This window comes from Ochlerotatus camptorhynchus, unplaced genomic scaffold (genome assembly GCF_037179485.1).
Source record: "Ochlerotatus camptorhynchus isolate MF236.1 unplaced genomic scaffold, CSIRO-AGI_Acam_v1.1 ptg000550l, whole genome shotgun sequence".
Classification (NCBI taxonomy): Eukaryota; Metazoa; Arthropoda; class Insecta; order Diptera; family Culicidae; genus Ochlerotatus; species Ochlerotatus camptorhynchus.
Window position 1 is genome coordinate 2935617 of NW_027041033.1, and position 13149 is coordinate 2948765.

Below are 13149 nucleotides of genomic sequence, written 5' to 3' on the forward strand. Positions count from 1 at the left end.
AGAGTTCAGTTGGCTTTGCTTTGTTGTGATGTTTTTCTTTGGCACGCAAGATATGCCTAGATGCGTTAATGGGTACACACTTAACGTTTTTTGCCGAATCTCGGCAATATTCGCTGAAATTTGTACAGCCGAGTGCTCGGAAACCTGTTTTAGTGAGAACTCAGCAAAAGTGAAGTTTGGTTGCTGAGTCTTGGAAAATGTTTTGCTGAATCTCAGCAAACAAACGACAAGTTTGCTGAGATCTCAGTGAATCTGATTGCCAAGCGCTTGGCTGTTCAAATCTTGACAAAAATTGCCGAGCTGGCGAAAAAAAAATAAAGAGGTTGTATCCAAGACACGATCGTAGGTTTAACGTAGTATTACGAAAGCTAGTCATGATATCACAGCAAAAGTATAGTAAATATTAAATTGATTTCTTAACTCGTTATCAGTGAAAAATTTCGATAGGTTGAAATTTGGAAGCAATTTGAGAGTTCTGTTTTTGAGGTTCTCTGTCAGTGTTCATGTAGTACAAGCCAATCCTGGACGATATGTCTTGGATCCAAGCTCTTACTCTTGAGTTTACTATTTTATTAGCCATTTGTGGTGCTGAAAAGGACCGCGATGGGTTGGAAGCTTGGAAGCTAGTTGAGAACAATACTGTGGAAATTACCCCCCCCCCCCCCGATGTTTTTGGAAATGATAGCGGTGCGGAAATGAAATATGTAGAGGAAATGGATGTAATGGTGGCCGAAATGCCCATAATTTGGGCCCATACATAAATTCAGCAATCGACTAAATTTTGAATGGCGACCAAAAATATCCATTAGTACCGTCTCAATGACGCGTTCATCTAGATAAAATTGAAAAATAGCAGATTTTTAGCGATGGGCCCAATCTTAGATCCATAAGCCAACATTAGAGCCATTTGCCCTATTAGGGAAAACACATCAATCACAGAATCTGAGCCTACTAGTAGTAGTAAAATTAAGGGGGTTAGATTTTGATAAGTTCTTTAGTGGGAATGACACTGATGAAGACTGCACATTGTAGTCGAAATACGTATCTGTCATGGATACCAAAATTAATTAAGTGGAATTAAATGGAAGATAACCTTTTTTTGCTGTTTTATTAAAACATTCCGCTAACAACCCAATTTCATTACTTCAGTAAAATTATGTTTATTTCTGTTGATTATGATAGTACATTGATTTAACATTTTAATTGATTAGCCTACCTGGCTCTTCATATTTGTTAAATTTGATATTCTAATTTAATATTTGCGTTTTTAAACTAGTTTACACAATACCCCTTTGGGGCTGTGTTTTTTTTTAATTGAAAAAAGTGAAAACCTACCTTACTACTAGGATAACTTAACTTAACGTGCTAGATCATGTATGATCTGATGATTTGATCTTAGACAGGTGTCTTTGGACCTTTCCAGGATGAATACTCTCCGTTCTTCTAATGTCTGAATTCCAGCCAGGAGGTGGATCTCAGAATTTCTAGTCCACGGGGGACTGTTTAGGACCATTTTAAGGATCTTGTTCTGAATCCTTTGGACTTTAAGGTGATGGCATTTGGCGCAACTCTCCCAGATTGGCATCCCGTATTCTATTACGGGAAGGATGATTTGTTTGTAGAAAGCAAGCTTATTTTTCAGGGATAGAGTGGACCCCCTGTTTATGAGTGGATACAGTGATCTTATTAAGATGTTACACTTGGTTTTGGTTTTGTAAACTACTGAAAATCAGCTTGCTGTCTAGTGTTAAGTCGAGGTAGACTACCTCTTTCAACCATTCCACCACTGAGCCGTTTAAGCAGATCTTATTATTTTCAGACGGAACAAGTCTGGAAGCTTTTGAGTGTAGAAAGATGATGACCTGGGTCTTTGCCGCATTGATAAGGATCTTCCAGCTGTTGAAATATTCAGACAGGACGTCCAGGCCTCTCTGAAGTTTGGCAGTCAGAGCTCCGATGACCATACCCTTGTAGACGATGGATGTGTCATCTGCGAACAGAGACAACGATCCACCATCAGGGAGAGCCGGCATATCGGAGGTGAACAGGTTGATTAGAATGGGGCCAAGGATGCTTCCTTGTGGAACCCCGGCACCAATGTTGAAAACATCCTATGTGATGCTATTCGGAGAGACTCGGAACGTCCTGTCCGATAGATAGTTGTTTATTATCTTCACTAGGAAGATTGGAAGACCGTAGTGCTGCAATTTCAACACCAGGCCATCATGCCAGACATTGTCGAACGCTTTTTCAACGTCCAACAATGCCATGGCAGATGTTTTCGAAACAGACTTGATCCGTCTCAGAATGTTTGTTACTCGATTCAGCTGGTGGACGGTCGAACGACCTTACCGAAAACCAAACTGTTCCTCGAGTAAGATGTTGTTTTGTTCGGCAGATGTTAGGAGCCGGTGGTAGACTGCTCTTTCGAACAGTTTTGATAATCCTGAGAGAAGGCTGATTGGTCGATAACTTGAAGGAGTGGACCGATCCTTCCCAGGTTTCCGGATGGGTATGACTTTAGCTGATTTCCAACACGAGAGGAAGAAGCCAAGTCTACTGCTACAAGTAGCAGATTGTTGTAGAATCTGGAACTCAAGTGTTTGAGTTCCAGATTCAGGATGTTGTCGAAACCTGGGGCCTTCATGTTTTTAGATGATTTGATAAAGGCCAACAGTTCGTCAGCCGTAATCTCGGATTCCTCGGGGAAAATGTAAGGAATCTGATTCATGAGGGCTGACGATGTTTTGTATGAGATTATGGGAGCTGACGAAGTGTTGACCTATCGCGGCAGCCTTCTCTTCAGGAGTTATCAGATGAAGCACTGGGTCGCCGGGACGATCCAGTGGGGTCTTTGGTGGAATGGGTCTTGGCTTATTTTTAAGGATTTTCGTTAGTTTCCAGAAGGGCTTTGCACAATCTGGGAGAGAGCGGAATTTGTTAGCAAAATCTTGATTTCTGAGGTCCACCATCCTGGCTTGGATGGTTTTTGTAAGACGATTGCAATGGGTCTTCAAGACACGTAAACCAGAACGCTGGTATTGCCTTCGGATGGAGTTACGGAGTCTGATGAGATCTATGGTAATTCTATCAAGGTCAGAGTATTGTTCACCTGTCTGGATACTGGCACGTGTTGGTCCCTGGCCCGGGATATCGCCTCCTCAATGGAACGCAGACACCGGTCAACGTCTTCGGGCGTCTCCGGAAGGACACCGTACTCGACAGTGGAGTCGACACAGTGTTGGAACTGCTCCCAGCTGACACGATGGTAGTTGCGTCGGGAAGCTTGGAATCGGTTGACAGATGAGCCTACTTCGGCCACCACCGGATAGCGGTCCGAACTCAGCTCCTGATGGGTCACAGGTAGCGAGATGTTGTCTCCCATGTTGCTGATGAGGATGTCAATGGTGGAGTGAACGCCAGACCGGCTCAACCGGGTGGGACAGTCCGGCGCTAATATGGTGTAGCGAGCCTATTGCAGGTCGTCGTTGAGGATGTTGCCGTTTTGGTTGCGTCGACTATTGCCCCAAGCCTGGTGTTTGGCGTTCAGGTCGCCAGCGATGATGTACATTTCGCACCGTCGAGTTAGTTTGATGATGTCCCTCCGCAGATCTGCTGCCGACCCGTGCCGACTGCTTAATTTTTATTAAAGAAAAAATTATACTTTTAACCTTTTGTCCAAAGTTGACGAAATAAATAAATAAATTTAAGAAAACAAAACTGTATTCTAATATGTACTAGTCTACGTTGGTTGACGAAATAAATAAATAAATAAATAAATGATGTTGACTTGCTTGGAGCAGTAGGTCGCAATGATGGTGATAGGGCCGACAGGAGTGGAGACTTCTACCCCTAAAGCTTCGATGTTTCTCCTTACAGCAATGGCCACTCCTGCTCCCCCGGAGCTGGTTCGATCAAGTCTTAGAAGCCGGAAGTAAGGAAGGTAGACGTTTACCTCCGGTTTCAGGTGGGTTTCGGTAATAACGGCAATGTCGATGTTTTGTTTGTTGAGGAAGTCAACGAACTCGATGATCTTGCTCTTGAGCGAGCAAGCGTTCCAGTTGGCGATCTTAATGGTTTCACGGTCCATAATTGTCGATGAAACGTGATGCAGCAAGAATCTGCTCAGTTCTGGTTCTACAGGAGCGCTTGGTGATGATTGCTTCTGCTATGATGGTAATGAGTTCCTCTGTTGTGAGTAGCTCTTCGTTTTCATGCGATGGTGGGGCATCATCTTGACGCCACGATAGCCCGGGGAGGGAACGAAACCGTTGCTGCATAGGACTGACGACCCGGATTAGCCGGATGGTTTGGCACCTCAGCAGATGGCGGGACCGATGCAGCAGTCAAACGGATGTTGAGCGGAAGTGGCGGAAGAACCGGAATCGGACGCCGTTGGCTAATGGCGGGAAAATTCTGGTCATTGCGTGCCGGAACCTCTTTCCGATCCGGCTGGTTCTGCGTGGAGGCCCTTAGCGAGGTTGATAGCGTTCCCACTTAACCACGATGTCGAAAAGCGCCCGAATACACTGCAGGTCTTTCAAACACGTTGTGTTTCGCTCGAGGTGGACCAAATACAACTGGTCACGGTACTTACGGGAGACGTCGTGCCGATTCATCTTGAAGACTTGCAATGGCTTTAGGCCGTTCTTCTGCAGCTCATCCGACAGCGCGGCGATTCCCATGTCGGGTAGACCACGAAGGACCACCTTGAACGGCTTGTCTTCCTCGACATCGTGAGAGAAATATTCCCATTTTTCCCGCTTCAGCAGCTCTTCGATGGCGTTGTAGTACTTCCTTGCTGGTACCACCAGCATGATACCTTCAGTGCACATGCGCATGGTGCACTTCAAGTCTTGCTCGATGTAGAATTTGATGTTCTCCTGAAGCCCGGTGGGAATCCCTTGACGAAAAAGGGTGGTAGTTTCTCATTTTTCTTTATTTCCGGTTCATCACCATTTTCGAGAATGGCGTACCGGTTGTTTGACAGCAACTTTTTCTATGCCGACTGAGCGTTGGCGGTTTCCTGTCGGGGACGCTTCCCGAACGAGCTTGCAACGCGGCGGTTTTCCCATGCTGGGATCAATCGGTGTTTAGCTTAACACCGCGAAAGAGAGACACGAACACTATCGAACGAAAACGAATACTCTACAGAGAGAGAGAGAGAGAGAGAGCGGACAAAACCGGACTGGACTGCTTCACGATCAAGCAGGGAATGATCAACTGACTGAGTTGAGGCTAGACAGTAGCGTTGTTTTATATCTTTTCAGGTTAAATCAGAATGATGTGCAACCAAGTGGTACTCGATTATAACGACTGCGTTTGGAAACAACGTTTATTTCATGAAAACAGTGAAAAAATATCACTTTTTATTTGTACTTTGGATAATGCTTGATATAACCACTTTTTCAATAGTTTCTTGTTGAAATCATTAATTGGAAGCATTGCGTAGACATATTTCTAATCGATTGGTGATAAAATAATGGAAATTGATCCAGGGGCAGCTGAGTTATTAATGTTCAAAATCTTTCATAATTTTGTTTCCCGTTCCATTTTCGGTTTTCACAAAGTTTACCCCAGTATAGAAATTAAAGACGTAGTCCTACGGCAAAATATCACATAAATTTCTGTTCAATGCGTGTGCCAGAGCTGTGCCAAACCTGTTTTTGGCACACTGTGTAGAGTGACTACCCTCTGACCACAAACGAAGTGACAGACGGAGCGGCTCTAAAACTTTAGTGACGAACCTGCTATTGCAATTTTTCAGTGTATCACATGGCAACACTACTACTGGATTGTACTAGCATTTTCACCAAATGAACTAGAATGTTTTGGTTCCATCTCTTTCACTCTACTCAAAACTGAAATGCATAAAAAATGACAAAATGAAACACTGTTTGCACACTGTCAAAGATCATTGCACACAAAATGTTCAAATCAAAACAAAAATACTGGTTGTTGATGGCACAAGCTTCTAGGAAAATTCTATTATAGCGAACCACATTATTTTAATTGATTTCTTTGACCTGGAACTGACTGGTCTTTTTCGTGATGCGATATTTTCCGAGCCGTGAGTTCGTTTGATGAAAGTAAAAGATAGAACAAATCAAAGAGCCCATAGCTTTTGAATACAATGACTATATGCTCAAATTCTGTTGATTGCTTCAGAACGACTGATACTCATGTCAAATAGGACCCCAAAGTGGCCCATATCAGCTGGTACGTCGTTCTTGAAGAGAGGCACCATCGATTCATACCAAATATCAATTTCCAAAAAGGTTCTATTTTCGTCAAAATCATCATTTTATGATTTTCTGCATGGGAAACAAAATGCCGTAGCTTGTATTCACCAGGGACATCTTCTGCACAACTTAAGCAGGTTACCATTCCATTGATACGTACCAACTTGTCAAGAAAGATATATGTACATTCCCTTCAAGTATTGCGGTCATAAATGATTGCACACCAGGTCGAAAGGGCGATAAATAGAAAACCGACATTCTCCATTCACGATGACATGTTTATACCTAACTGATTCCCCTCGATTTTTCTTCCTCCATTGCAGTTCTCTACGTGACGCGTTCCTTCGGTGTGGTCTACGACGAGTACGTCGTCGACCAGGGCAAGAATCTGACGTTGCCATGTAAGTCGCCGTACCCGGTGATGTGGGTGCACGAGGGGCGCCGGGACGACTTCCAGCAGTTTCAGGTAAGCTCGGAACACGGTAACTATTTGTAAAGAACATGAAATGGCGCGTGGGAAGACAGCTCCTTCTCCCCATTGTGGAAGACGTTTCCGCGTGAAATTATGATCGTGGCGTGTGCCATAGCTTTTGTGAAGAGAGAAAGAGTCACCTCGGGGTGAAAATTGTTTCCGAGGGAAAATGCCATAAAAGAGGAAAATGTGACTGCCAACGGCGGTGAAGGTGGCTTTTATATCAGGTCGGAAAGTCCAACACACAGTACGGATTGAATGGAAATAAGATAGCGGTATGGGCGGTGTGCCATCGTCATATAGCACTATATACACTAACAGCTATAGAGACGAGCGAAAGTCGTAGAACAATGGAATTCTGCCGTCTTGATGACGAAATTGCGAGTCAGCAGCGACGGAAGCGCTTCCATTGAAACATGATTGATTTTTGGCGTTTTGCGTCGTTCTGTTTGAGCCACTGTCATCAAAGTGTGCCATGATTTTTCTGGCAAAGAAGCTCCTCGTCTAAATATAAACTGTCTTGACCTGTCGTTCCATATTTTCTCCTCCGGATCTGAATCCCGTGGGAGTAGTAGCACAGAAAAAGAAAAACTATATCCTTGCTGTAATACTATTTCCGACGAACGAAACGGAGATGAAAGGAGTGGAAAGTTTCTTCGATTGGCTATTTCTTTTTTCCTGTTCACCTTTTGTACCTTTCATGTGTCCCATTTACCGATGATGTTTGACCGTAGATGATGATATGGCGCTGTCATCTACCGTCCTTCCTCCATCGACTTCATGTGGTGAATGAATGGGACTTTGTGGTTATTTACCAGTCCCCATTTTTTTACCAGTGCTGTGATAAGCTGGATTGGAATTTTAGCTTAACTTCCTTCCTTCTATTCCATTTGGGAGTTATTTTTCTTTTTTCAAAGGAAACCTAGCCGCACCTGGCTTTGATCGTTGAGAGAGAAACCAACCGCAGTAATCCCATTATGTATAGAGGGTATGGGATAAGGTACTTCTACGAATTTTGGATGTTTAACTGAACTGACCTGAATCAAAGCAACCACTGACTAGCGTTGTCAGTGACAGTTCTTTCGCTTTTTGTTGCGAGGACACTGCTCTTTATAAATAAAGAGAGCACATATGCCGTGTTAATTGCTAGTAAATAAATACTTGTCAGTACGAGCCCAGTAGGTGTACGGATGAAAATGCGGGAAATGAACTAACAATCTCTGTCGCAAGCCTCCCCTGTGGAACAATATTTATCTTTGCTCAAATAAAGAAATAAGGAAAACAAACCGCAGACACAAGCGGTTGCATGTGTGGGACGTAAGTGGATCCTAGCTTGTATGATTGACACACGTGTGGTTGAACGATGGTGATGGATGGCAGTGGATTATTTGTACACATGTGGAACAATACATATTTACGTACATTCTGACGTCAGTCTGATTGCCAGACAGCGAAATCTGAACCATACGAAAGTCTGTATCTTTTTATCCTCGGATATGGGTTATTCTTTTCCCCCTTAACTCTCCAACGCCCATAAGGGAACCGTTAAAGGGACCTACGTTCTATCGAGCTTTCCATGCTCGGTAATGGCAGTGAATAAATGTATCCTTCACTGTGCTTTTTGACACTAACTGGAGGGCGTATGTTGTTCCATTTTCTTCTGTTCCTGCACGGCGAATGAGAACGACTCAAATTTGAGTTTAGTTCACTCATAATCGCCAAAAGTGCAGGAACTCAGCGATGAGTAAAATATGTCCCATGGTTTCCTGTGGAAAACCTAAAAAATCTGCCGGAAAATGAGGAAATTGACGAAAATTTTATTCAGTCTCGGAGTAGTACCAATAGACTGAGTGATTCCAATCTTTACTTTTCTCAAAATTTGGGATTTTTTTCCTGGAAAATCTTGGAAAAACCTGGGAAAACATGAGGCAAATTAACTCATCGCTGAGTTCCTGCACTTTTGGCGATTATGAGTGAACTAAACTCAAATTTGAGTCGTTCTCATTCGCCGTGTGGGAGAGGGAAAGGGAGGGTTCAAAATCCGAACCTCCAGGTAGTGTGAAAAAGCACAGGGAAGGATACATTTATTCATACAAACAGGCCGCCATTACCGAGAATGGAAAGCAGAATTCATAGGAAATACTTGGACCAGTTAATTTTACCGATTCGGGTTTGCATCGGTAAACCCGTTCAAATCTGAACCGTTTAGGACCACTCTATATGGAATGTATTTAAAGGGTGATACGGTCAAAATTTGGTCAATATCAACTTGACGTATTTCTTTCAATTTTGCATTTAAAAAACCTGAACACCCCTCATTTTGAAGGTGTGTGTGTGTGTAGAATGTTGCTCCTATTTTGATTTTGGAATTCACTCTTCAGTTGTCAAAATGCCGTCCAAGCAAGAAGAGCAGCGTATCAAAATTTTGCTCGCGCATCGCGAAAATCCGAGCTACTCGCACGCAAAGTTGGCAAAATCGCTAAAAGTTGCCAAATCAACCGTTACAAATGTAATTAAAGTGTTTGGGGAACGTTTGTCGACAGCCAGGAAGTCTGGATCGGGGGGAAATCGAAAACCGGAAGCCGCTGAGACGACAAAGAGAGTTGCCGGTAGTTTCAAGCGAAACCCTAACCTCCTCTCTCTCCGAGATGCCGCAAATAAGCTGGGTGTATCGTCTACAACCGTGCATCGAGCCAAAAAACGAGCCGGACTATCGACTTACAAGAAGGTAGTGACTCCAAATCGCGATGATAAACAAAATACGACGGCCAAAGCGCGATCCCGGAGGCTGTACACGACGATGCTGACGAAGTTTGACTGCGTGGTAATGGACGACGAAACCTACGTCAAAGCCGACTACAAGCAGCTTCCGGGACAGGAGTTTTATACGGCAAAAGGAAGGGGAAAGGTAGCAGATGTTTTCAAGCACATGAAACTGTCAAAGTTCGCAAAGAAATATCTGGCTTGGCAAGCCATCTGTACCTGTGGCTTGAAAAGCAGCATTTTCATAGCTTCCGGGACTGTCAACCAAGAAATTTACGTGAAAGAGTGTTTGAATAAACGTCTGCTGCCTTTCATGAAGAAACACGGTTGTTCCGTACTGTTTTGGCCGGATTTGGCATCTTGCCATTACGGTTAAAAGGCCATGGAGTGGTACGCCGCCAACAACGTGCAGGTGGTTCCCAAGGACAAGAACCCTCCCAACACGCCAGAGCTCCGCCCAATTGAGAAATACTGGGCTATTGTCAAGCGGAACCTAAAGAAGACCAAAAAAACTGCTAAGGGCGAGCAGCAGTTCAAGGCAAACTGGCTTTCTGCGGCGAAGAAGGTGGATAAGGTGGCTGTACAAAATCTGATGGCAGGGGTCAAGCGTAAGGCCCGGCAATTCGGATTTGGAAAAGCGGAAGCCTAACTGAATATTTTTCCTGAATTTTATACTAATTGAACTTGAAAAAGAAATTTAATTTGATTTTTTAAATAAACGATTTCACCGATTTACACGCGTTTTCCCTTGACCAAATTTTGACCTATCACCCTTTATAATGCTTAATTTTTACGTACGCGACCTCGACAGCCCAAAAGAAATTTGCTGCTATTTTATCACCTCACAACCAAACTTCTTGAAACAATCTCTAAACGACCATAAAGTGGATAAAATAAGCCATTTTGGCATTTTTTATAAACAGCTATCTCTCCAAGAGTAGACAAATTAGTTGAGAATTCATTCACTGCGCGACGCAAATGTACAAGTGAATATTTGTATGAGCTATATATTGAGATCTTGGCCACCTAGGAAATTGCTATCTTCGGCAAAGTTGTTCATTTGACCAACATCTTGGTCAGACAAGTGGGTAGGTGGGCAGACAAGTTGAGAATGTATTCACTACGCGGCGCTAGTGTGCATGTGTATTTTCTGCTTATGCTATATCTTGAGATCCTGGCCATCTAGAAAGTTTTTGTCTTGGGCAAAGTTGTTCAGGTGACCAATACCTTTAGGACGGTGGGCAAATTGCATTGAGAATTCATTCACTACGTGACGCTAGTATACAAGTGAATATTTGTATCTATCTACAGTCAGGTATTCTTATTGCCAGGCTATCCACAAATAAGGATACCCACAGCCTATGGGATTTTCACTAATAGGGTGTGTGGTGGATTATATCATTTGCTTCAATATATAAAGCTATACTGTCTTGGACAAAGTTGTTGAACTGGGCTAGACCAACAAGCTTGTGCTATTTGATTCAGGTTTAATGGGGAACTGCGCCGCTAGAGGCGCCCCACTTTCATATTACTTATGACGGGCGCTATATTATATGGAATTTTTGTCCAACATCGAATATATCTTGATCCTGGCCATGAAGAAAGTTGCCGTCTTTAGCAAAGTTGTTCAGGTGAGCAAGTTCTTTCGGATGGTTGCCATATTAGTTTAGAACTCTCATACTATGCGGCACTAGTGTGCACATGAACGTCCTATATAAGCTGTATCTCGAGATCTTGGCCGTATAGAAGGTTACAGTCTTCAGCAAAATTGCTGATATGACCACGGTATTTCAGATGGTTATCATATTAGTTCTGAACTCTCTCACTACATGAAGCTAATGTGCATGCGAACTTCCTGAATATGCTAAGTCTTGATAGCCTTCCCGTATAGCATGTTGCTGTACAATTTGAGTATTTCCAGAACAGGGGGCCGTGTAGAGGCCGGATATCGATTCAAGATGCCATTTTGGAATCCAATATGGCGGCCATCGGTTTTAGGAAAACTGTCAAATACCCAACAATATGAGTATTTTCGGAACGTGGACGATTTTTTGATGTTAAAATTCGATGCCCACCGCCATTTTGAAATCCAAGATGACGGCCATTGATTTTATAAAAACTGTCTAGTATCCTATAAAATTAGTATTTTCGGAACGACGACGACTTGTAGATGTCAATATTCGATATCCGTTACCATTTTTTAATCCAGGATGGTGGCGATCGGTTTTAGAAAAACTGTCAAATTCCCAACAATATGGGTGTTTTCGGAATAAGGATGACTTGTAGATGCCAAAATTCGATGTCCGCTGCCATTTTGAAGTCCGTCGGCTTTTGAAAAAAAACTGTCATAAAAATATCCAGATGACTTAATGTAGATCTTAAAAAACATGAAGGAGTTCGGAATAATGTCTAAGCTGCCGTGTTTTCTATGAGAGAAAATCTGAGTTATGGATTATAGAATACTTGGATATCTTTAGAATGATACCTGATCAATCTGAAATCTTGAAAAAACCTGAGGTTATCAATGTGATATCTTATCACTTTTAAATAATTTCTGAGTAACCTGGAATCTTTGCGAATATCTTCGAGATGCGATTTGAATGGTTGGGTAGTTTTTTTTTTTTGTTTATTAATTTATTTGATAAGGCTCAACCGAATTAACTTTACAGAGCCGAGGATTCTTGGTCACTATACAATACATCTTAAAACTATAGTCAAAAGGTACAACACAATAAACACTTTATCTTGGTTGGGTAGTTGAAGATCTTCAAAATGATACCTGATCAAGCTAAAGTCTTATACAAATATCTTGAGGATATTTTTGACATCTATGACCACCTGGACGACTTTGGAATAATTTCTGAGCAACCTGCTGTTGGAGAGAATATCTGAGAGATATAATACAAATGTCCCAAATTTACCTCACTAACTCGATATTCTCCCTTACTCCATGGTCCCTTCAACATTGGATTAGGAAGAAGTGACTGAATAATCATTTGAATAAACTTTGCATTATGCCCTCTAGATGTTGGTTCAAGACTTCTGGTTCACCAGGTATTTTTATGAAGATTGGATTATGAAGGAATCCAAATATAATCTGTCAGATATTTTTATAACACCTATCAAAATACATTATTGCAGACTAAAAAGGTATTTCTCTGTAGATCTCCAATAGATCATCATTTCAAATAACATTAATTAGATATTTACTGATAATGCCATGTTGACAAGTATTTTTTTTTTAAAGATCTTCAGGTGATCAAAGATCTCCGATAAGTCCTCTGGTTGTTTGTTCAAGAATTCAGGTTCATCAGGTATCTGTCATGTTTTATCTCATATCATGTCATGTTGCTCAGAAATTATTTCAAAAATTTTTAGGTGCTTAAACCTCTGTATAATCCGCTGGATATTTTTACAAGATTTCAGGATCATCTGCAGTTAGCAGTTCCATGGTGTCCGCTATTTTCCCCTAGATATCAACAAGTTTAGCATTAAATTTGGTTAGGTACTATCTTGCTCAAAATCTACCCATAACTGAACTCATCTATACCGCCTAGAATATGAAACGCCCCTCTATTAGTTATAGAGAAATAGATCAAATTTTGCTCAGCTGTGGGGAGCAGGAGATTGTTAAGTTGACTTCAAAGGATCAGTTGAGCGCATAGAGTGTTT

General features: G+C 42.2%; 1 protein-coding gene across 1 annotated transcript in view; it reads left to right on the forward strand.

Moving 5' to 3' along the window:
• Positions 1 to 13149, forward strand: part of LOC135713351 (uncharacterized) — a 116328-nt gene that overhangs the window by 78862 nt on the left and 24317 nt on the right. Inside the window, exon 2 of the mRNA XM_065236458.1 lies at positions 6566 to 6708. Within this exon, the coding sequence (XP_065092530.1) occupies positions 6566 to 6708 (143 nt within the window). The remainder of the gene's footprint in view (positions 1 to 6565; positions 6709 to 13149) is intronic.